This window comes from Gobio gobio (assembly GCF_949357685.1).
Source record: "Gobio gobio genome assembly, chromosome: 5".
NCBI lineage: Eukaryota > Metazoa > Chordata > Actinopteri > Cypriniformes > Gobionidae > Gobio > Gobio gobio.
This window is the reverse complement of record NC_137101.1, coordinates 45,861,254-45,886,010: the sequence shown is the minus strand read 5'-3', so window position 1 is coordinate 45,886,010 and position 24,757 is coordinate 45,861,254. Positions and strand designations below refer to the sequence as shown.

The 24,757-nt window shown below is 40.1% G+C and overlaps 1 protein-coding gene across 1 annotated transcript in view; it reads right to left on the bottom strand.

The window, feature by feature from the left end:
* LOC307126549 (NACHT, LRR and PYD domains-containing protein 3-like) overlaps positions 1–11,361 on the bottom strand; it is a gene marked incomplete at both ends in the record, with an annotated part of 82,444 nt that extends 71,083 nt beyond the window's left edge. Inside the window, one exon of the mRNA XM_079817133.1 lies at positions 11,103–11,361. Coding sequence (XP_079673259.1) covers positions 11,103–11,361 — 259 coding nt within the window. The remainder of the gene's footprint in view (positions 1–11,102) is intronic.
* Between the last annotated feature and the right edge of the window lie 13,396 nt (positions 11,362–24,757).

Here is a 24,757-nt window from a genome sequence, read left to right as displayed (position 1 = left end):
AACCTCAAGCAACTCCAACAGTTCCTAGGTTTCGCCAACTTCTATCGACGATTCATCCAAAATTACAGCTCCATCGCCAGTCCTCTCACTCATCTTCTCCGTAACCAGCCCAAGTCTCTGTCCTGGTCCCCAGCAGCCACAAAAGCCTTCGTAGCCCTGAAGACTGCCTTCACCGCCGCTCCTCTCCTCGTCCACCCCAACCCAGAACTCCCCTTTGTCGTGGAGGTGGACACTTCAACCACCAGAGTAGGAGCGGTCCTTTCTCAGCAGCAGGGGAACCCCAGTGGACTCCATCCATGCACCTTCTTCTCCCGCAAGCTTAGCCCGGCAGAGGCTTAATTACAACATTTTTACGAACTTCTCGCCATCAAGCTTGCCCTTGAGGAGTGGAGGCATTGGTTGGAGGGTGCTCAACACCCCTTCCTCTCACTGCTAAAACAGAGCTTCTGGTGGCCACGCATGGCATCCGACGTCAGAAGGTACGTGCAGGTATGCAAGGAATATGCAATGTCCAAGAGCCCCCGCCATCTTCCGTCCGGCAAACTCCATCCTCTGCCCGTTCCTAATCGACTCTGGTCACACCTAGGAGTGGACTTGATCACGGATCTTCCCGCCTCCGAGAACCATACATGCATCCTGGTAGTGGTCGATCGATTCTCAAAGTCCTGCCGTCTGATCCCCTTGAGAGGGTTGCCCACCGCCATGAAAGTGGAAGTGAAGTGACGTGTGGCCAAGTATGGTGACCCATACTTGGAACTTGTGCTCTGCTTTTAACCCATCCAAGTGCACACACACAGTAGTGAACACACACACCGTGAACACACACCCGGAGCAGTGGGCAGCCATATTGCTGCGGCGCCCAGGGAGCAGTTGGGGGTTCAGTGCCTTGCTCAAGGGTCATACCTCAGTCGTGGTATTCAGGGTGGAGGAGAGCGCTGGTTATTCACTCCCCCCACCGACAATTCTTGCCGGACCTGAGATTCGAACCCACAACCTTCTGGTTACAAGTCTGACTCTCTAACCATTAGGCCACGACTGCCAGAGCTCATGTTTAACCACGTTTTCCGTTACTCCGGAGTCTGGAAGGGTTTCCATCAGCTCCTAGGTGTGACCGTCAGCCTCTCGTCGGGATACCCAGTCGAACGGGCAGATGGAGAGGAAGATCCAGGAGATCGGCCGAAGCCTCTCCCGAATACTGATCACGCACACCTGAAGCTCATCATCACCTCATCACTGCCTGCACTTAAGCCCCACGCTCTCACACAGTCACTGTCCGGTCTCGTTTGCACAACACTAAACTGTTTGCTTACCTCAAGGACTCTCCCGTGCTACTTACCTGCTTCCTCGTCTCCAGTGTGTCTTCTTGTCCTTGTCTCCCTGGCTCCAGTGTTCCGTCCTCCTGGTTCTCCTACGAAAGACTACGTTCTCCTGCCATTCATCTCTCTTACTGCTCACCTGAACCACTCAACACTCTGGTCACTCAAATAAACTGTTAATATCTCCATCTCCTGTTCTACGTGTCTATGTATTGTAAAACACCTAGGGCCCTATCTTGCACCCAGCGCAATTGACTTTGTACACCGACGCATGTGTCATTCCTATTTTGCACCCGCGCAAAGCGCGCTTTTCCCTCCACAGAAGCACGTCGCTAAACTAGTGAATGAACTTGCGCTACCTGGGCGGTTCAGCGCAAAAAAGGAGGCGTGTTCCGGCGCAAACAATCCCTGGTGCTATTTTGCTGTTCCATTAAACAATTGCGCCACTGACCAGAAAAAACCTAGTCTAAAGTCAGTGGCGCGTTGCGCGTTGTTCATTATGCTATTTTAAGGGCGCATGCTTGACCATAATGTATAGCGTGCACAACGCGCATACACTTTGCTCATGTAATCTACACAGATACAACAGTTATTTTTGCAAATCATAAATTGTTACACTAAAAAAATATTAACACATGAGATGACGGAAATCATTGTGGTGTGCCACGAAGATGTGAAAAAATAGGCATAAATCTAGCTTACAAATGATTCAGGCTAATTGTAATAATTAAGGATAAGACCTGTTTGCCCAATAGTGGCAAGACATATATGTATATAAGGACATCTGACAAATTGGTTTGTCCGTCAAGAACCAGGAAAAAAAATCGACTGAAAAACTGAAAAAAACTGAAAGACTGAAAAAAAAAAAGACTGTGAAATCACCTTTACCATAATGTACAACATTACAACCTCACTTCTCTGTCTTTCACTGCTCTTACAAGCACATCAGTCTCCTCGGCTGTGAACCGCTCCTGGCGTGCGCCTGGTAAATACGCCATAATAATAGCAATCCATAATGGAACTTGCGCACCTGCTTTTAAAGGGAATGTTGGATGACGCTCTGATTGGTTTATTCACGTTACGCCCAAACCACACCTATGAATAATGAAGCTACTTCAGACCAACCCATTTTAGATTTGCGCCGGGCGCAAGAGCCATTTATCCCGCCGGGAAAATAGCAACAGCGCCGAGACCCGCCCACAAAGTTACTTGCGGTTCGCGCTTTGACACTTGCGTTTCAGATCGTTAAAATAGGGCCCCTAGAGTTAAACAGTTGAGTTTTACCGTTTTCGAATCCATTCAGCCGATCTCTGGATCTGGCGGTAGCACTTTTAGCATAGCTTAGCATATATCATTGAATCTGATTTGACCGTTAGCATCTCGCTCAAAAAAATGACCAAGTACAGTCAGTGTGCACTTTATTAGGCTGCTTTCTTGTTACTACTGTGTGCAATGGTGTAATTATTTATGCTTAAATATTTATTTTCAGCACTGAACTCTTTTTTTACTTGTTCTACATCACCTGTTTTTACTATTTGTTAAATATATATATATATATATTTTTTTAGTACAATAAATGTTCTTTTTTTAAATTGAGACTAAAAATTGAGCAAAAGCAGTATCGGCTCATGAAAATCAGCAGCCGTATCGGCCATCGGCTAAGGCTGATGAAAAAAAATCAGTATCGACATCGGCACTAAAAAATCTGTATCGGTCGATCCCTAGTTCCTAGCCATATCGGCCTAGAAACTTTTCATTTTCTGTCGGTCTTAGTAAACAATGTAACTACAGAAGAGTCAAGTTTTAAATAGGAAAAATATTAAAATTCTTTGGTCATTTGAGTGAGATCTAACCGTTTAAAGGTGCCCTAGAATGAACAATTGAATTAACCTTGCCATAGTTAAATAACAAGAGTTCAGTACATGGAAATCACATACAGTGAGTCTCAAACACCATTGCCTCCTCCTTCATATGTAAATCTTGTTTGTGAAAAACACCACAGAAAAATTGGCAAATCTAAACATAACACAGAGAGTGACACAACCGTCGGGATCATTAATATGTACGCCCCCCAACATTTGCATATGACAGCACATGTTCAATGTCAGGCGGAACTGCGCAGCCGAATAATCGGGAGTTCTGCAGGTAAACAAGCATCAAGCGAGGACAGCGAAAATGGCAGATCATGGAAACAAATGTTATGTTCCAGGCTGTGCAGGGGATGTGAGGACTTTTCATACCCTTCCCACAGATAAAAAATGTCAACAGTCATGGTTGATGTTTATTCATAATCAGATACCACAACAATTTAATTCAAAGTTGTTAGTTTGCTCGGCCCATTTCACCACAGACGGTTTTTATTCTATATTTTTCTATATTTTGTTATTTTCTCTGACATTTAAGGGTAACATAGGCCATAGACGTAACGCGTAAATGAAAGTAACAAACGTAAATCAAGCATAGTCCACAAACTGTTGGAGAAATAACACATTATCGGACCAGAGAGAATAATATGGAATTTCTTCCAGAAAACTTCTTGCACAAAATAAATTCAAGCACTTTCAAGGACCTGTAGGTATGTTTATTTTCAGTCATGTCGTTGTACACAGCCCTCTCTTTCTGCACAAGGGAAAGATGATCGTGTTGCTTCTTTACCGCTTCAGACTTTCTATCATCTGGAAGGTTTGCCCTTCGTATCAGCTGCTCGTTATTGCTTTAGCCCTGCTCAGTGCGCGGCCAGCCACCAGGGTTGCCAGGTTTTCACAACAAAACCCACAAAATTGCTACTCAAAACTAGCCAAAAACAAGCCAGGGGGGGCTTCTCCGGTAAAAATTGCATTTGGGGGCTAAAATATGTGTTTTTTTGGCATGGTTGCCTACTAAAATTCACGCCTCTGCTGCATGCTAGAATCTCCGAAAAACAAGCAGATTTCAACCTCAAAGTGTATGCTTTTAAATATACCAATACTGCTATCTCAAGCACGGAGAGGCTTCTTTGTGATCTCAACTAACAGATTCTGCAAAAAAGCGAAAATCACCAATTTTGAAGAAAAAAAAACGCTTCTTTCTCATTTTGCTCAAAACTTGTGCTGCCGAATTGTGTCCCTACTTTCCGTGACTGGTCACATATGACAAACGGGTCCAGTCGGGTCTATGTCTTCCCGCCGGGTTCGGGTCCAGTTTTTGAAATAATAGACGGGTCCAGGTCGGTTCCGTTTAGCACATTACGGGTCTCTTCAGGTTTGGGTTCAAATTTTTGGACCCGTGAAGACCTCTAAATCAGATTCAATGATTTATGCTAAGCTATGCTAAAAGGTTGACTGAATGGATTCAAAAACTCATTCAGTTCACTCAGACAGTGGAAGAGATTGATGGTCCTCTCTACTGACTCCTCCTTCTCTATTGTCTGTTTGATATAGTCAACAGTGTCTTTAACATTCTCTGTTTTTTCAGTTTCAGTTTTGTCAGTAGTTCCTTCAGGTCACTCTGATTGGACTCCAGTATTCTCAACTGTTTAACTCTAGGGGAGTTGGAAAATTAGCCTATTTTCCTAGTTGAATGGTAAAAAAAAAAAAAAGCTTGAATGGTTTAAAAATCTCTTGTTAGACAGAAAAACTCATGCAAAACTTTCATGAGGACACAGCACTACAACTTCACATGAGTATAACTGCAATAGAGATAATACAAAATCTCTGCCAGTCGATGGTTTATCACTCATCCCTAAAAACCTAGTTTCAATTAAAATATTTCTGAATAACTTTTTTCTAATTCCTATTTCCAGAATGTTTACTGGATTGTTACAATTTGACTCAGATCATATTTAAGCCATGCTGATCAAAGTCATTATAAGTAATTGTTTTCTACTATTTAAAATAACCTTTGCATTTGTGATTGTTATCTTGTCTTGACGATAAATACATTTGGTGAAAGTGCCATCTATTGTTCAACCTTAACAAACAACTATGTCACAGTACATGAAGCTTTGATTAAGGCTTTTAGACCACTGTAAACTTAATGGTATATGATCTGATATTGTTGTGCTTGACCCTGTATTTGCTGCTTACTGCTATGTATTCTCTTGTTTCCATGTACTGGCAGTGATTGTAATTTACCCAAACTCTGTTTTGATTCAGCTCCAACAGTGGCAGGTGTCTTCATATTGCTATCAGCCTGATCTGTGTGTGTGTGTGGAGAGAGAGAGAGAGAGAGAGAGAGAGAGAGAGAGAGAGAGAGAGAGAGAGAGAGAGAGAGAGAGAGAGAGAGAGAGAGAGAGAGAGAGAGAGAGAGAAAGAGAGAAAGAAAGACAGGATCATTCACTGGGATACATAAATCACACATCACAGCAAATCAAAGAGAAAATTTTAAGTCAAACCATCGCAGTCAATCACATTACAGTCACAGGGTGGGTTGCACAAACAAGGATTAAATTATAGACCCATTTAGACCCATCTAGGCCAGTGTTACTCATTACGTGGCTCAGCTTAATCTGCGGCTCGCATGCCAGTACATAATACAGTGAAATGATCATGCAGTCAATACATATATTTCATATATAAAAAAACAAAAAAACAGCGGCATTACAAGATGGAAATACAAAGAAATTATAAACTTGCTCTGCCCTTACGCCCATGACTCACTGCGGAGTTGCCAGTTTTGGCTGTTTTTCCCAGCTTTTAGCGGCGAATGTGCTTTTATAGATCAACAAGTTCTCATGAAATCCGTATCTATAACACAATTTGTATATTATTGTGCAATTTATATTCCAAATTACTTTACGTGCATATGGTACGGATTGTCAACTAGGTTGGCGAATGAGTTGTGCGGAAATGGGACGCGTGTGACAGCGCGCAAGATCTGCGTCATGTTCGGCAGCGGCAAAGATCCTAAAGTCACAGCAGCACTAACTACTAATGATGTTTGAAGCCTAATAAATGTTAAAAAGACTTCAATTACACTAATGTTGAATGGCTATAATTCATGTTTAAAATGGGGGAGGTTCTATTTCATAGAGACATCAGTATCAGTATTAGTATCAGTGAAACTGGCCTTCATTCATAAAAAGATGACATTTAACAAATATTTAAATACTGTCTTTGTTTTTTCTACATTAATTTGGTGATTTACTGTGAAATTATTACATTAAATATATATTATGCATACCCACTTATTGAATAGCATATTGTATGTTCAGGGATGACAGACTGATTAGCAGACATGCTATTTATGACTGGATGTAACTTTTGAAATTTTGTCCTATCAGTCCTGAAAAAAATTGCGAAAACCACTGATTGACCAGGCGTTCCCAGGCCAGCCGGGAGACATAGTCCCTCCAGCGTGTCCTAGGTCTTCCCCGGGGCCGAAATAGATGCCCGAGCCACCTCAGCTGGCTCCTCTCGATGTGGAGGAGCAGCGGCTCTACTCCGAGTTCCTCCCGAGTGACTGAGCTCCTCACCCTATCTCTAAGGGAGCGCCCAGCCACCCTGCGGAGAAAGGTAATTTCGGCCGCCTGTATCCGGGATCTTGTCCTTTCGGTCATGACCCACAGCTCATGACCATAGGTGAGAGTAGGAACGTAGATTGACCGGTAAATCGAGAGCTTTGCCTTGCAGCTCAGCTCCTTCTTCACCACGACAGACCGGTACATCGACCGCATTACTGCAGAAGCTGCACCGATCCGTCTGTCAATCTCCCGTTCCATCCTTCCCTCACTCGTGAACAAGACCCCAAGATACCTGAACTCCTCAACTTGAGGCAGGAACTCTCCACCCACCTGAAGCGGGCAAGCCACCCTTTTCCAACTGAGAACCATGGCCTCGGACTTGGAGGTGCTGATTCTCATCCCAGCCGCTTCACACTCGGCCGCAAACCGTCCCAGTGCACGCTGAAGGTCCTGGCTTGAGGAGGCCAACACGACAACATCATCCGCAAAAAGCAGTGACAAAATCGCGTGGTCCCCAAACCGGACACTCTCCGGCCCTTGGCTGCGCCTAGAAATTCTGTCCATAAAAATTATGAACAGAACCGGTGACAAAGGGCAGCCCTGCTAGAGTCCAACATGCACCGGGAACAAGTCTGACTTACTGCCGGCAATGCGGACCAAGCTCCTGCTCTGGTCGTACAGGGACCGAACAGCCCTAAGCAGGGGGCTGCCGACCCCATACTCCCAGAGCACCCTCCACAGGATGCCACGAGGAACACAGTCGAATGCCTTCTCCAAATCCACAAAACACATGTGGACTGGTTGGGCAAACTCCCATGAACCCCCCAGCACCCTGGAAAGGGTATAGAGCTGGTCCAGTGTTCCACGACCGGGACGAAAACCACACTGTTCCTCCTGAATCCGAGGTTCCACTATCGGCCGAATTCTCCTCTCCAGTACCCTTGCATAGACTTTCCCGGGGAGGCTGAGAAGTGTGATCCCCTATAGTTGGAACACACTCTCCAGACCCCTTCTTGAAAAGAGGGAACACCACCCCGGTCTGCAAGTCCAGAGGTACTGTCCCCGACCGCCATGCGATGTTGCAGAGGCGTGTCAGCCAAGACAGCCCCACAACATCCAGAGACTTGAGGTACTCAGGGCGGATCTTATCCAACCCCGGTGCCTTGCCACCGAGGAGCTTTTTAACCACCTGGATGACTTCAGCACCTCTGAGTCCCCAGCCACTGCTTCCTCAACGGAAGACATGTCGGTGGGATTGAGGAGATCCTCGAAGTATTCCTTCCACCGCCCGACGTTATCCCCAGTTGAGGTCAACAGGTGCCCATCTCCACTGTAAACAGTGTTGGTAGGGCACTGCTTCCCCCTCCTGAGGCGTCGAACGGTTTGCCAGAATCTCTTCGAGGCCGACCGATAGTCTTTCTCCATGGCCTCACCAAACTCCTCCCAGGCCCGATTTTTTGCCTCCACGACTACCCGGGCTGCAGTCTGCTTGGCCTGCCGGTACCGGTCAGCTGCCTCCGGAGTCCCACAAGCCATCCAGGCCCGATAGGACTCCTTCTTCAGCTTGACGGCATCCCTTACTTCCGGTGTCCACCACCGGGTTTGGGGATTACCGCCTCGACAGGCACCGGAGACCTTACGGCCACAGCTCCGAGCGGCTGCAGCGACAATGGAGGTGGAGAACATGGTCCACTCGGACTCAATATCTCCAGACTCCCTCGGGATCCGGTCAAAGCTCTGCCGGAGGTGGGAGTTGAAGATCTCTCTGACAGGGGGTTCGGCCAAACGTTCCCAACAGACCCTCACAGTAAGTTTGGGTCTGCCGGGTCTGTCCAGCTTCCTCCCCCGCCATCGGATCCAACTCCCCACCAGGTGCGCTTCAAACCCACATTCAAAACCACATTCTGCACACATTACAAAGTCCTGGCTGCGGAGGAAGAGGGTACGGGTACTTGACTGGCCTGCCTGCAGTCCCGACCTGTCTCCAATACAGAATGTGTTGCGCATTTTGAAGGTACCTCTCGACCTCAGAAGCCTGGAAATATATTTATAGTATTAGTTAATGGAGTATATTGTGGCAGCGTAACTTATGACAAACAAATGATTGGCGGAGTGACTATCTCCGCTCTTGACAGCGGCTCCTTGTCCGTTTGATCGCCGGCCATTCCGTTTGATCGAGTGGAGCGGGCATGAGAAACCCGAGGCGCGGCCGCGATCACTGGCGCTCACCTCATCATCCCCGCTGCTGTTAAATGCTAAATATACTCCTCCCTTCTTTTCTTTGTTCGACACAGAGGCGAGGTGCACTGAGATGAGTGACGGATCTGCATCCCGGACTCGAGAGCAGATGTAAACTCACGGTCCGCCACGACCCTCACACTCTGACGTCTCAATTGACTTTATTTTTCATTTTTATTTGTAATAAACACCTCTCTGAGACCTGACGACACACCCACTGTTTCTATATCTGTTCAATCATCTGCATAGTTTAATTGTAGGTGCACTTTATTTTATTTAAACCTCCTCACATGTAAGTTTAAAATTAATTAATTAATTAATTAGAGTTTAAAGTTATGAAGCAACAGGATTAAAGTTAATCTGTTTTAAATATAAATTAAATCCAAGACCAAAATGATGGTTTAAATGTGCTGCTTTTTTTAAAACAAGGTTTAAAGTTTGGTGCAACAGAATTATTACAACCCCAAATCAGAAAAAGTTGGGACAGTATGGAAAACGCAAAAAAAAGAAGTGATTTCTAAATTTACTTTGACTTGTATTTCATTGCAGACAATATGAACACAACATATTTCATGTTTTGTCTGGTCAACTTCATGTCATTTGTAAATATGCATCCTTTCCTGTCATTCAGACCTGCAACACATTTCAAAAAAAGTTGGGACAGGAGCAATTTAGGGCTAGTAATGAGGTAAAATGGTTAAATAATGATGTGATTTGAAACAGGTGATGTCAACAGGTGATTGTAATTATGATTTGGTACAAAAGCAGCATCCAAGAAAGGTCTAATCCTTTAGGAGCAAAGATGGGCCGAGGATCGCCAGTTTGCCAACAAATACGTGAGAAAATTATTGAAATGTTTAAAAACAATGTTCCTCAAAGAAAGATAGGAAGAGATTTGGATATTTCACATTCAACAGTGCATAACATAATTAAAAGATTTCAGTGCGTAAAGGACAAGGGCGCAAGCCTAAGCTGAACAACCGTGATCTCCGATCCCTCAGGCGGCACTGCATCAAGAATAGTCATTCATCTATAAGCGATATCACCACATGGGCTCAGGACTACTTTGGCAAACCTTTGTCAAGTACCACAATACGTAGTTACATCCACAAATGCCAGTTAAAACTGTACTGGGCCAAAAGGAAGCCCTATGTTAACAGTGTCCAGAAGCGCCGTCGACTTTTCTGGGCTCGGAGGCATCTGGGATGGACAATCACACAGTGGAAACGTGTACTGTGATCAGATGAATCAGTATTTCAGGTATTTTTTGGGAGGAATGGACGCCGTGTGCTCCGGACCAAAGAAGAAAAGGATCCTCCAGACTGTTACCAGCGACAAGTCCAAAAGCCAGGGTCTGTCATGGTATGGGGTTGTGTCAGTGCCCTTGGCAAAGGTAACTTGCACTTCTGTGAAGGCACCATTAATGCTGAAAAGTACATAGAGATTTTGGAGCATAATATGCTGCCTTCAAGAAGACATCTTTTCCAGGGACGTCCATGCATATTTCAACAAGACAATGCAAAACCACATTCTGCACACATTACAAAGTCCTGGCTGCGGAGGAAGAGGGTACGGGTACTTGACTGGCCTGCCTGCAGTCCCGACCTGTCTCCAATACAGAATGTGTTGCGCATTTTGAAGCGCAAAATGCAACAACGAAGAGCCCGTACTGTTGCCCATCTTAAGACTTGTTTGCAGGAAAAATGGGACAAAATTACACCTGAAACACTTCATCACTTGGTGTCTTCAGTCCCTAAACGTCTTTTAAGTATTGTGAAAAGGAATGGCAACATTACAAAGTGGTAAATGCTTTACTGTCCCAACTTTTTTTGAAATGTGTTGCAGGTCTGAATGACAGGAAAGGATGCATATTTACAAATGACATGAAGTTGACCAGACAAAACATGAAATATTTTGTGTTCATATTGTCTGCAATGAAATACAAGTCAAAGTAAATTTAGAAATCACTTCTTTTCTTTTCTTTTTTTTTGCGTTTTCCATACTGTCCCAACTTTTTCTGATTTGGGGTTGTAGATAAACCTTGATTTAATCTAGATTTAAGATAAATCCTAGTTGGTGCAACCCACCTACAGTGAATTAAACGTTACCTTGATTGTGTTTGTTCTCCAGCTGCTCAGCCAGTTCATTCTGGTTTATCTTCCTCAGGATCTCCACCGTGACCGTCACAGCTTTTTCTGGTCCAAAACGTGCTACCATCTTATCCACAGTTTTTAACCTATCTGCATTCTCCATATCAGACCTTGTTATACACTCATGACCATTTTCTAAGCACCACTTAAACTTCTTCAGTTCATCTTCTAGCAGTTCATTCAGTGATTTCTCAAGCAGATCTTTAACAGACGCCATCGCCCTTCACAGATTCACAGCTGCAAGACAACAAGAAAAAGATCTGAAGTAGTTTCACTCTTAACATGTGGACCTATAACATACTCCGTTTGCAGTGCGTATGCGGTGCGTATTTTTTCCCGTAACGGATTACAGCTTTCACACTGCACATGGGTGCGGTCCGGCAGTGCGTTCCAGGAGCGGTGCGTCTGCAGCAGTGCGCCGATCATTTCCTCTGAGTCTTTTTTTTGCTGTGCTGCACATGCTGAATTAAAGTGACAGCGCATTGTCCGCATTTAAATTAACTTTTATTGATGCGAAATTCTAGTCATATCACCACAGATGCATTTAATGTAAAGTCTACTCTTTTTCAAAGTCAACACAGCCTTTTGCCTCGGGTAAAGCAAGGAAATCGACACCTTACCTGGCATTTAGGTAAATAAGGAGACATAATGGATAGCACTCGTCCTTTCTTGCAGGTGGCAAAACAAGTTCTTTATGACCTGCAGGATTTTTTGTAAAAAAAGATTTTAAAACGAAAGAAAAGATGAGAGTCGGCTGTTTTTAGCCTATTGTAAGTTTTAATTTAAAAAGGTTTTTAATGTAATATAGGCCTATAGCTAAATCTAAAGTAGGCCTACCCTACGTGCATCAGCAAAACTGCACCTCAGACAAATCAGCATGTTCAAATGACCAGTCAAGAGAGTGAACAACGCACATCAAGAAAGGAAAGATAATTATGGTGTTTGGTTCAAAATTGTGCATTTGGCACCAGTTTCACCCTGTAATTTAGTACAACTGTAATTTCCTAAATTGTAATTTCATTGTGAAAATGTATTCTTTACCATCTCATACCCCCCCCCCCCTTTTAAAAAAAGAAAAACCTTTTCCCTTTTACACTTTTTCCATTTGTTGTCTCAACATTTATGCTCTAGTACTGTTACTCTAATGCCCGTTTCACACATACTCCGTATGCGGTGCATATTTTTCCTGTACCCATGTTACTGGATTACAGCTTTCACACTGCACACGGATGCGGTCCGTCAGTGCGCTCCAGAAACGGTGCTTATACAGCAGGTCAGCGATCAGTCAAGTCTATTTTTGGCTGTGCTGGACGCGTTGAATTAAAGTGACAAATATTTTAGTGAAAATAAACATGCAGGGACGCTAAAATCTAGTAATTTCACCACAGATGCATATAATTTGAATATAATGTATAATTCTACTCTGTTTCAAAGTCATCACATGGCTTTTTTGCCTCAGGTAAAGCAAGGAAATCGACACCTTACCTGGCATTTAGGTAACGAATGAGACATAATGGATAGCACTCGTCCTTTCTTGGAAGGGGAAAAACAAAGTTCTTTATGACCTGCAGGATTTCTTGTAAAAAAAAAAAAGATTTATGAAATAAAAGACAAGATTTTTTGTTTATTGTAATGTTTGTGATTTTAACATTGACTATAAAAAATGTTTAAATGTTTTGCCACTTGTGTTGCATGAGCAACGTAATATATAAATCTAAAAGTTATATAAATATAAAGTAATTGGAATAAAGGAATTGAATACAACGTTGTTTATGTTTAGTGCTTTTAAACGTGACATCTATGAAAGAGTGTTAACTAGTAAATTGCAATGATGACAAACCATGTTCAGTAGCTTAACAACTTTTGGATTTGGAATAAAAACAAACTAATGCTGTGTTTGTGGTATTGTCACATGCCTGTCTCGTGTAGCACGTGATGGTTTGTTATTTTCCTGTCTCTGTATAGTTCCCACCCCCCTTGTTATCTTGTTATTGGTTTCATTTGCCCCACCTGTGTTCCCTCATTACCTACCTCATTTGTCCCCTTCTTACGTTCCTTTGTGTTTGCAGTCTGTGTGGTATCGTTGTATTGTCTACGTCCCCCGGTTCCCCGTGATCACTGTTGGTTAGTGATGGGCAGACCGAGGCTTCATGAAGCACTGAAACAGTTGAAGCAAATGTGCCATATTGTTTCGAAGCTTCGAATCAATCTGACACCCGTCTCTACGGCGACACCTAGTGGTCACTTGCATGTGTTGATCTGAAATAACCTTGACAATGATATTGGTTTTGTAACCTGTTGCCTCCTCATTGTGAATAACTATAGGGTTTTTTTTGGTCATGAAAAATGAACATTAATAAAATAAATTAAGCCACAATATGTCACATATTTTTTTATTGAAAAAATATTATTTGCTCTGCTGTCTTTTTTTTACATATATAATTTATTCAGCCTTTGAAAAAATCCTCTCACAAGGGACACTTATTGCTGGCATGCACAAATATTTTTAGCAAGTATACATCATAGGCTACAAATGAGGGAAAATTACTGCTCTCTTTCCAATAAATTAAAGGGTTAGTTCACCCAAAAATGAAAATTCTGTCATTAATTACTTACCCTCATGTCGTTCGACACCCGTCAGACCTTCGTTCATCTTCGGAACAGAAATGAAGATATTTTAGTTGAAATCTGATGAAGCTTCGAAGCGTTATGAATCAGCGAGTCGAATCAGCGGTTTGAATCGCCAAATTTCAGCAGTTTGGCGGTTTGACACGCAATCCGAATCATCATTCGGCTCACTGATTCATAACGCTTAGAAGCTTCATGAGGCCGTGTTTTGAAATCGTCATCATGATAGAAGTCGTTATTTAGTTTTTTTGCACACAAAAACTATTGTCGCCGATTCATAGGTCTGACAGGTGTCGAACGACATGAGGGTAAGTAATTAATGACAGAATTTTCATTTTTGGGTGAACTAACACTTTAATGGATCATGCGTTCTGGGCAAAAACGCATCTTTGAGGTACTTTTTCACTTCTACCATGTTTCACTTCTACCACAGAAAGTTACCTCTGCACCCTCCAAAATGGCTTCTATTAATACTAAAAAAAATCTATTCTATTAATATATCTATCTTATATATCACCTAATCTATATATAATTATATATCTCTAACTTATGCTGTGCTGTCACTATCCTATATTAATGTGACACTATATCTATCCTAACTAGCTGTCACTGTCTATACCTATCAGTCAAAACAAAAACCCACGAGGTGAAGATGGATTAACTTTTAAACTGTGGGGAATTATACAGATGTGACTGTGTGGTTCCCGCCCCTTTCAATCAAACGCAGCTTCGACAGGCGTCACCTGATGAAACACTTCGAAGCTTCATTTAGCCATAGTCACGTGACATGGGTGTTTCGAATCAAAGTTCGGAGCAATGTTTCGAAACATCTGCGGCAAAGCGCCGAAACGTCAGTTTCGCGTCAGCCATCCCTAATAATCAGAAATATCAAAATACAAACTAAAAACAAACCAACAGTGATCACGGGGAAACGGGGGACGTTAACAATACAATGATACCACACAGACTGCAAACACAAAGGAACTTAAGAAGGGGACAAATGAGGTAGGTAATGAGGGAACACAGGTGGGGCAAATGAAACCAATAACAAGATAACAAGGGGGGTGGGAACTAGACAGAGACAATACCAAACCACCACATCTGCTACACGAGACAGGCATGTGACAGGTATACAGCCCCGGATCAGTTATGCACTGCAAACGCGGCATCTGTGAAAGCACAACAACGCGTGCGGCTCCTGCATCGCATACGTACCGCAACACGCACCGCATATGTACAGCAGACAGAGTATGTGTGAAACGGCTGTTAGTCTAAACAAGTTGTCTGGAAGGCTTATCATTTTGAGTGTTTCCCAAAAGCACTGTTTGCCAACTATGGTCATGTTCTGTTGTTATCAGCATAGTTCAAGCCTGTGTTTGCTGAACCTCTAACCTCTTCTAATATTTAAAAAAGGCCTTAATTTATTTTAGTTTGTCAAGGGATTTAAATCGCCACTTTTTAAGGGTGCATATATGTGTACATGCTCTAGTATGCAAGAACGAACCCATGCTTGAATCTGGAAATAAAGCAAAATGATGCCATGTCCATAATGTATGTGGCATTAATTCGATCTCAAACTGGTTCATTAAAATAAGTTATTACTCAACTACTGGCATGACATTATTAACTAACTAAGCTACAAGTTTGTGACAATACAGTTTGGGGAAGCTGCCGTAACTGCCTAGTTAATTTCTTCGACGATGCATCGCACTTGTTTATGAGACAAGACAACAAACTGAACAGAACAGCGAGTATAAATACACAGGAGATAACAAGATAATTAATGAGACGACAGGTGAACGGGATAGATAATCAGACACACTGGGTTTGGGAAACTGGGTCAAAAGACAGGCACTGAACTAAAAACACAATGGCCCGGTTTCACAGAGAGGGCTTAGATTAAGCCAGGATTAAGTCTGTTCAATTAGACCATTTAACTCTTTCCCCACCAGCGTTTTTTTTTTTTTTTTTTTAAGTTGCCAGCCAGTGCCAGCGTTTTTTCAGAACGATGATCAAACACAGAAACAGTAGAGTCCATCAACACCCCTAATTAAGGATGGGTGTATCGATATGAAGTATTGAGATATATATATATATATATATATGGGTCAAAGACGAGACGTGACAATTTTGGTGTCCGCATCAAATTATGTTTACAAAAGTCATTTTATATACATAAAAAACATGTTAAATGCAAGTAAACTGTCTACTTTACTATTTCAAATAACTTTTGTCAAAATAAAATGTCAACATTTAGGGGAAATAATGTTCCAAAGTGTAAAATTGTCATTCAGCGTAATGGTCCGGAATTTGATTTTGCCATTACATATTTAAATAAATGTATGAAATAACAAGTAAAAAAATATATTTGTTTTCTTGGCATTTTCAAATATGTGTTGGCTGTGTTATATTAAAAGGACTATGTCTTACTTATTTTTTTAAGTATTTAAATAACCAGGGGACTTTTGTCCCGAAAATCCAGTTTGTAAGAGATCATTCAGTGTAACAGGATCAAGAAGCCATTCTGAAATCATATAAAAAACAGATAGTCATTCTACAGTCTGTGACATCATCAAAAGGCCCCCTGAAGACCATGTGGTGCTGCAGAAAAGTGAATTCATTACTCTTAAATATTTGATAATTCCACCTTTTCATGGTGTGGTATCCTAAGTTACAAAACCGCACGTCATTCAGTGAAATGCCAAAAAAACATTTATATTGTTAGAATTTTTTAAAAATAAATAGATGTTGTGAATAATTGTGATTAACTTTACTGGTCAAGCTCATTTTTTGATATAGATGGCCAGCTTATGGCCTGCAATATAAGCTGAAGTAGAATTTCGTCATTCAGGGTAATGCTTTTTTCATTCAGTGTAACAGATATATTTATGTAAAAAATTAAACAATATACTTATTCTAACCTGTAATCATTAAAATATATAAAATAATGTGATCATACAAAATTTTATTCTATTTTAAATGATTTTCACTTCCTTACAAAAACTTCTTCCTGGCAAATAGGTAAACCTAGTGGTTTGAAGGATAGTGGCAAAGTATAAAGATTTAAAAATTACAATTAATTAGTATTTGTGGGCTGGACTTTGATACTTAAATAGAGTCCTTTAATATGCCATCAAATGATTCCTGTTTTAAATATGCCTAATAAGATTTTCTGATACATAAATATTGTTACACTGAATGACATTTTAGTGGGTGTCTTCTGTAAATCATGGTAAAAAATGTGTGATAGTCATTATTTTTTATAAGAAAATATAAAATTAAACAGGACACATTCTAATGTACAGGAAAAAACTAAATTTAAAGCTGTATTACACATTTATTTTTTTGATGCTTGAAAACCCCTATTTCGTCTTTGACCCATATATAGATAGATAGATAGATAGATAGATAGATAGATAGATAGATAGATAGATAGATAGATAGATAGATAGATAGATAGATAGATAGATAGATAGATAGATAGATAGATAGATAGATAGATAGATAGATAGATAGATAGATAGATACTGATGTGAGCAACGAAAAGTATCGATACTCAAATAAAAATATAGATACTAAGGTGTTTTTTTTTTAACCAGTCATTTTGTTTTAATTAAAAAGATTAAATTATGCATACAATATGAATAACCTATGTTACAGCATAATTGTGTTGTATTTTTCTGCTCATATGAACCATGATCTGATTCTGAACGCACACAAATGCTGCAAGACAGAGCCAATCAAACACAGAGGTCGCTTTTTCAGTTCGCTCACTAATGACACTGTATTCAAACAGGGCTGCGTTCAGTGTTGCCAGATTAGGCTGGTTTGTGATTGTGCAGGTAAAAATGGGCTTGGGTGGGCAGATAAAATTTGGGCTGGTTTGGGATCCGTTTGGCGGTTTTCAAACATCTTAATTTTAAACTCAAGTGTGCATGTACTCTATAAAACCAGTCATCATGTCGTTAATAAACACACAGGCCCAGCATAGATTCAGCTGGCACATACTTTTAGCCAATCAGTGTTCAGCAGACAGACGTGATCTAAGAGCACAGTTGAATGACTTGAATTGAAATCAAATATGGTATTATGACTCCTGTCCATCGTCATGTGAACACTGGTCAGGACATCAGCAACTTTTAAACTGGTAAACATATTTAAACATATTATGTTAACAAAAATATGTAAAAATAATAATAATAATTCTGCTGTAAAGTTGGGCATTCTTTGGATTCCGTTTTGGATTCAAGAGAGAGACTGGAAGGTTGCCACTTGGTTCTCAGGCTCTCACACCACACAACCATATTCTCATGCAGGGGGAAAAAAATCACAAAGCAAAGAGGACACTGACGCCAACAGACAAGATTATGGAAGAGATTAGGGCCAAACAATAATAAAAAAAACAACAACCATCTGGAGTTTAAAGTCATTATAATGCAAGGTTAAACTAAAGTAAATTTCGAAAAGTCGTTGAAATACAATGTTGAGAATAAAATCATTACATTTCAAGTCATGTTTCGAGAAAAAACTTCGAAAAAACAATGTGAAGAATAAAGACGCATTCGATCAGTGTCATGTTCATTGCATAACGTTTTTTTATTCGTTTAAGTTTTCCGTTTGGTGAGCTAATAAAATATTAAAACTCATCAATATTTTGTTGACAATTATTTAATTATGTCCTCTGGTATCGTGGACTCACTGTCGTTACATACAAACGCAGCTGCTGCTATATAACAAACAGGTACGATTACGAACAGCAAACGATAATTTTTTTTTCTCTCATATTAATATCTCATATCCCCATAATTATTTATGTGGTGAAATGTCCTGTAATTAGGGGGTTTGACTGTACCATATCCTTAAATGTCCGTCTATTTTGAATCTGCCACTTGCTAGCAACTGCTTTCTTCTCGGATGCTTTGTGTTTAAAGAGCTAATAAAATATTTCAACTTAAGTCAATATTTTGTGTCTAATTGTTTACTGTGGCAAGTAGCCGTATAATAAGTGGGATAAAGTACATCCAGCTGGTTGTTTTCGCAGAATAAACCCCTTCAGAGTGTTGCAGAACAGTCCTGATCACCCTATCTGGGATTATTTCGCAGTAACAACCGGCTGGATGTACTTTATCCCTTACATATCACGTAACTTTACATTTACCTCAGGAAAGCCATTTAATTGTGTTATATTTTTACTCATTTCACCAAAAATGTATAGCATTATTATTATAAAAACAGCATTATATTAATGAGTATTAATGAGTAATTTTAACTTTTAATAATAACACCACCTGACAGGCTCCCTGTATGTTTACAGCATTAGTTGAGAATTTTTCCTTGAGAAAAATTAACATGTAGCTACTGAACCTGATATTTATCCAAATGAATCAAGATAAGAATCAAAATGCAAGCGTATTAATTGACAATTTGAAATTGGTGTCAAAATCTAATAAAAAAAGTAGCCTACCAGTCACTGTACCATGTAAACATTTTAACATGTTGTCACTAAACTGAATGAAACCCTGTTTAGTTACCAAATGTTTTGACAATAAAAATACACTTATTGTGATACGATTTTTTACAAGTAGTATTTACTAACCATGAATAATGACGATGTGGATGTTTCTTGTCCCTCCGCTGAACTTGTGCTGCGGTGAAATCAATGATGTCGAATGTCGATGTAAGACTGCCTTTCCTGCTAAGACAGAACATGAGATCAAACACCCTGCAATAAAACAATAAAACTAACTGACCTGGAAAGAGCATAGGACACCACCCTGATTTCTCTCCTCGCTTATCTACGCATACCCTTCTCCCTACTCCAGCTACTGATGTCGACACCTTAAACTAACAAGGAACTGTACTAATATAACCACAGGTCAAGAGCTGTTGTTCCAACCACACAAGTTTGCGAAAAGCATTTTCTATTTTGCTGTAAGCAAGCCAGTGCCATCTAAGCTTTTCCCTTCCATTGGCAGCCTTTGAAAACTGCAAATGCAGTATATCAAATCTTTTTTTCCCCTTGTGAATCTACTGGTATCTCCTTCAACATGTCTGCATCTTTGTTGCAAACTTTCTGACAATCATTTCTCTTTCATTGTCTCTTAATGTCTCTTAACGAAACAAGGCCCATGTTTTTAAGGCCCATTTACACCAAGTAAGGTAACTATAACGCTAAAGATATAGTTCTAAAATCACTCTAAATGTAAGCACCCACAAGAGTCCACACCACAACTATAACAATAACATCACAGAGAAACAATATGGGTGAAATCACTTCCAGAATGATTTTTTTCAGCTGACGAACTATAAAAACATTGAAAGCCAATCAGAATCCATCCTGCTTTCAGAGCACGAGAATTTAAAGTGACAGACAACAAATCCGCAGAGTTTAGAATAAACAGAACGATATCATCGGCTGGAGTGGATGCTAATATAGTTATCATTGTAGTTATCATCCTTGGTGTGAACATGCCACTGTAAATTAAGAGGACTACACATTACATTAGTAACTTACAAATCCTTTCTTCACACATATCGCATTTCAAATTCAATACATTTAAACAACAACAATACAGCTTGATTTCTAAAGCTCGTCTTCTGCCTCGGGTTACTCAGTCACCTACTGAGATCTTCTTCAGTCAAGACATCGGAGGTTATTCCTGACACAACTCCAGAACCAAATCACTTCAATTACAAAGAGCCTTTATATTTTGATTATATTTTGAACTTTAGGCTGCTAGCGTGTAAATAGCATCCATTATTTTGCACCAAGGTTAAGTACCTGCCCCTATTTCACCAGTTGCAAATCTACTACTAACATCTGCCACGTTTTCAGTGTTCCCCTTTGCTGTTACACGTATTAACATAATTATACATTAAAGCTTCTTGCATATGTATTAAAATCTTGTTCCGTTTTTATTTCCCAGTTCTGTGTCAAGATGCTGAAGTTCCTGCACTGGCATGGTTTATTTTTCAGGATGGCTCCTTCCTCCGTCACGGTCACAGATACAGCAGCCAGTGATGATCTTTGCATTGCAAGGATGTCTTCATGGTTCTCAACAATCTCTTGCAGTTTTTGCAAGACTTTTGTGTGATAGTATATGAAGCAATATTAAACATTGGTCTTCAATATCAAAACATAACTTACGTTCTGTTGCCGCATTAGATGAAAGATCGGAGCTGCAGGACAGATTAATTAAACTAGAATTGAACTACAATGGTTAATAGTTACAATGATGATGTGTTTAAACACTTTAAAAGGCTCGTGACACAATTGACAGTGCGGACTCATAGTGCAGACTTTGCCTCTGCTGCAAACGTAATAACTGTCACAACACTGTGTTATAAAAGGCACACGAACATGATGATAAAGGCAAAAGGCAGCATTGAATAAATCCACAGGCAATAATCCACATGTAGAGAACAGTTTACAAAACATCTAACCTGAACAAGACCCGACAGCAATGAACAGAAACAGAAGGAGAATAAATTATACACACACGCCTGAACTGAATGAAGAAATCAAATCAGGACAACAAACTCAACAGGGGAAAAGTCCAAACTGAGTGAGATTGTGACAATAACCATATAGACTATAAAAAACTGCATTCCTGATAGAGTTGCAATAAAGATTAAACATTAATTTTCCCACTTACAGTGAACTGAAGGACAATGTGAAACTTCCCTGTTGCCTCTGAGAGGTCTTGTGTTGATACTTAAAAAAATAAGAATATGAATATTCTACAAATCTTTGTCCAGAGAATGAATTTTGGATAATGGCTATAAATACAAACCAGGGGTCCGTTCTTTGTACCTCACTTAATACATCTGAGATGATTTGACAGATCCCAGATCTTCTAATCCTAATAACTGATCTCTGGCTAATTTGGTTCTTCAAATCAGTCCTTCCAGAAAAATGCGGCTTTTTTTTGTGATTGTTGCGGGCAAAAATCCTTGATTATGCGGCACGTTTTCTTAAAAAATGCGATGAAAAATGCGGGATATTTATGCAATTTTATGCGATAAAATTGCGGGAACTTGCAAAAACTGCGGTTTGATGAGAAGGAGAAAAAAAGCACTACATCACAGAAAGTGCTGGAATATTTAAGTTCTCATCTTGTTTTATTGAAGACCTTAATAATGGCTCAAATTTACAAAACATTTAGTCAATCAAGTTCTGTAGCTTTACAAAAGGAATATGCTACAACTTCTGAAAAAATTAATAAATAACTTCCTGTTTTACAGATGTCGCTATACAAAACAGACATTTGAGTGCTTCCAATGCACAAAGTGCAATCTCTTAAAGGGTTAGTTCACCTAAAAATGAAAATTCTGTCATTAATGACTTCCCTTTATGTTGTTGGACACAAATTAAGATATTTTAGTTGAATTCCGATGGCTCAGAAAGGCCTCCATTGGCACAATGTACACTCTCAAGACCCATAAAAGGTAGCCTACTAAAGACGTCGTTACAAAGTCCATCTCACTACAGTGGTTCTACAATAACTTTATGAAGCGACGATAATAGTTATTGTGTGCAAAAAAAACTAAATAACGACTTATATAGTGATGACTGATTTCAAAACACAGCATCATGATGCTATGAATCATCGAGTCGATTCATGATTCGGATCGCGTGTCAAACTGCTGAAATACGTGACTTTGGCGATCCAACCCGCTGAATCGACTCATTGATTCATAACGCTTCAAACCGCTGAATCAACTCATTGATTCATAACGCTTCAAACCGCTGAATCGACTCATTGATTCATAACGCTTCAAAGCTTCATGATGCTGTGTTTTGAAATCAGTCAGCACACAGGGAAACTGCTTTGCTCTTTTGCTGTTATTTTTGTTGGCCAATGGGAGTTTGTGCTTCATCATGGTTTCACCGGTATCTATGGTTTCTCCACAGGGTTTGAAGCTTTTCGATGACGTTCGCGTCGGGTAATCACGTCACTTCAAAACGTTCCCATGGCAATAGGCGGAAATGGCGGCTCTTGTGTGAGGTAAACGAAAATTTTTCAACTTTCTGCTAATATATATGACTTTTTTTGCAACGAAAATGCGGGGATTATGAAATCATGCTAGCCCCGCATATTTTGCACGCGGAAATAGGCAATTTATGCAGCGAAAGTGCGGCGTATTTCAAAAAATGCGGCCCCCGCATGAATATGCGGACTTTGGCTGATTATGCGTTAAATCACGCGATCGCATAATCGCGTTTTTCTGGAGGGACTGTCAAATGAATTTGCGGATTGGATTAAAATATCTGGATTAAGTTATCTAAGATTACCGCATGTTTGTGTGTTCCCTGAAGAGGGCATATGCATTGATACTCGAAACCACGATCAGCAGTGCAGCGATTGGCTGGCAACGTAATGACATCATATAATTAAAAAAGCCACCTGGCAAAAAACTTGTCAAAAATTGTTTTATTTTATTTCCTTTATAAGGAAACAGCAGAGCGACTAAAACAACATAAAAGTTATAATAGATTTTGTTTAAACATGATTCCCAATTATTTATATTCACGATTTTATAATATTTTTACACCCTTTACATGTTTATTTAAATTTTTTAATCTTAATTCAATTGGAAGTATATTTGTTACGTGACAGCATTAATTAAAGTTTTTTAAGGGTCAAGATCAAATTATCTGCATAAAGCCATCCCATAATATCCGTCATGACCACTGATCTATATAAATGAGTGGTCATCACTCAAATTAATGCACGGCTCAGAGGAATTGTACATCATGTGCAGTGTTGGGCACGTTACTTTAAAAAAGTAATTAGTTATAGTTACTAGTTACTTCTTACAAATAGTAACTGAGTTAGTAACTGAGTTAAATCATTATAAAAGTAACTAATTACCAGGGAAAGTAATTACTGCGTTACTTTTTTTTTCCTTCAAATGTTCAAATATGTCAAATAACTTGGATGCCCCCAATATTAGATATGTTAAATGAATGAATTGGACACTAAATAGAATAAATTATTATTATAAAACATTGTACATTAATGTACACTATTGTAATGTTGCTGTGGGACAATGTAAGAGACACCTATCAAATTCAATGCATTATTGTAAATATTATCAGTAGGCCTACTATAGTGTAAATATTGTGTAAATATTATCAGTATTATACTTTCCTTTGGTAGTGGAGCTCACGTTATCACCTGGGTTTTTAGCCACTAATTTTGTGGCATATGATGATGTGAGGCGCTTCAGAATCACTTGCCACCGGCGTGGAGAGACTCTTTCTTCCTGGGCATAAGTTGCATGTTACATAAATATTCTTACCTTTCACCTCAACGAGGGAAAAGTAGCGCTTATACTTCCAGTTTGCGAAAGCTACCTTTGAAGTCGTTGGACCATCGCTGAATGTGCATATGCGTGTGCGTTAGAAGTGGGCAGATCGATACTAATATCGATAATATCGATACCAACGTTGGTATCGGTATTGATTGATACCAACGTGAAAATATCGATACTTAAGTTTCAGTTTCTCTCGTTTTGCGACCTGGCCGTGTTTGTCAAAATGCTGCTGCTGTCACAGAGCAGAGCAAGCTCTCAAGAGTGCTGCTCGTGCTCGACGCTGCTCTCCTCCCCGTCTCCTGTGTTGTACCGTCACGTGACTCACCACTAGCGCTACCACCAGCAGTCAGGCGCGCATTTCTAACAGCAGTCAGTCAGAGGCGGAGAATGGCAGCAGAGAGAAAGAGGAGCGTTGTATGTAAAACATTGTGACTTTGTTTATTTAAGAAAAAAATCCTGAAAAGAAGTGCACTAAAGAGGAGAAACATTTTTTGTTAACATGCTATTTGAAAAGAAAATTTGTTTTTACATTTTTTATATTTGTGAAGTAATCATTTTGTAACTTTGTTTATTTAAATAAAACAGAAGTAACCAAAAGTTGTTTCTGAACAAAAGCTTTTGTAGTACTGATTAATAACCCAAAATGCAAATCACAAAAACAAATT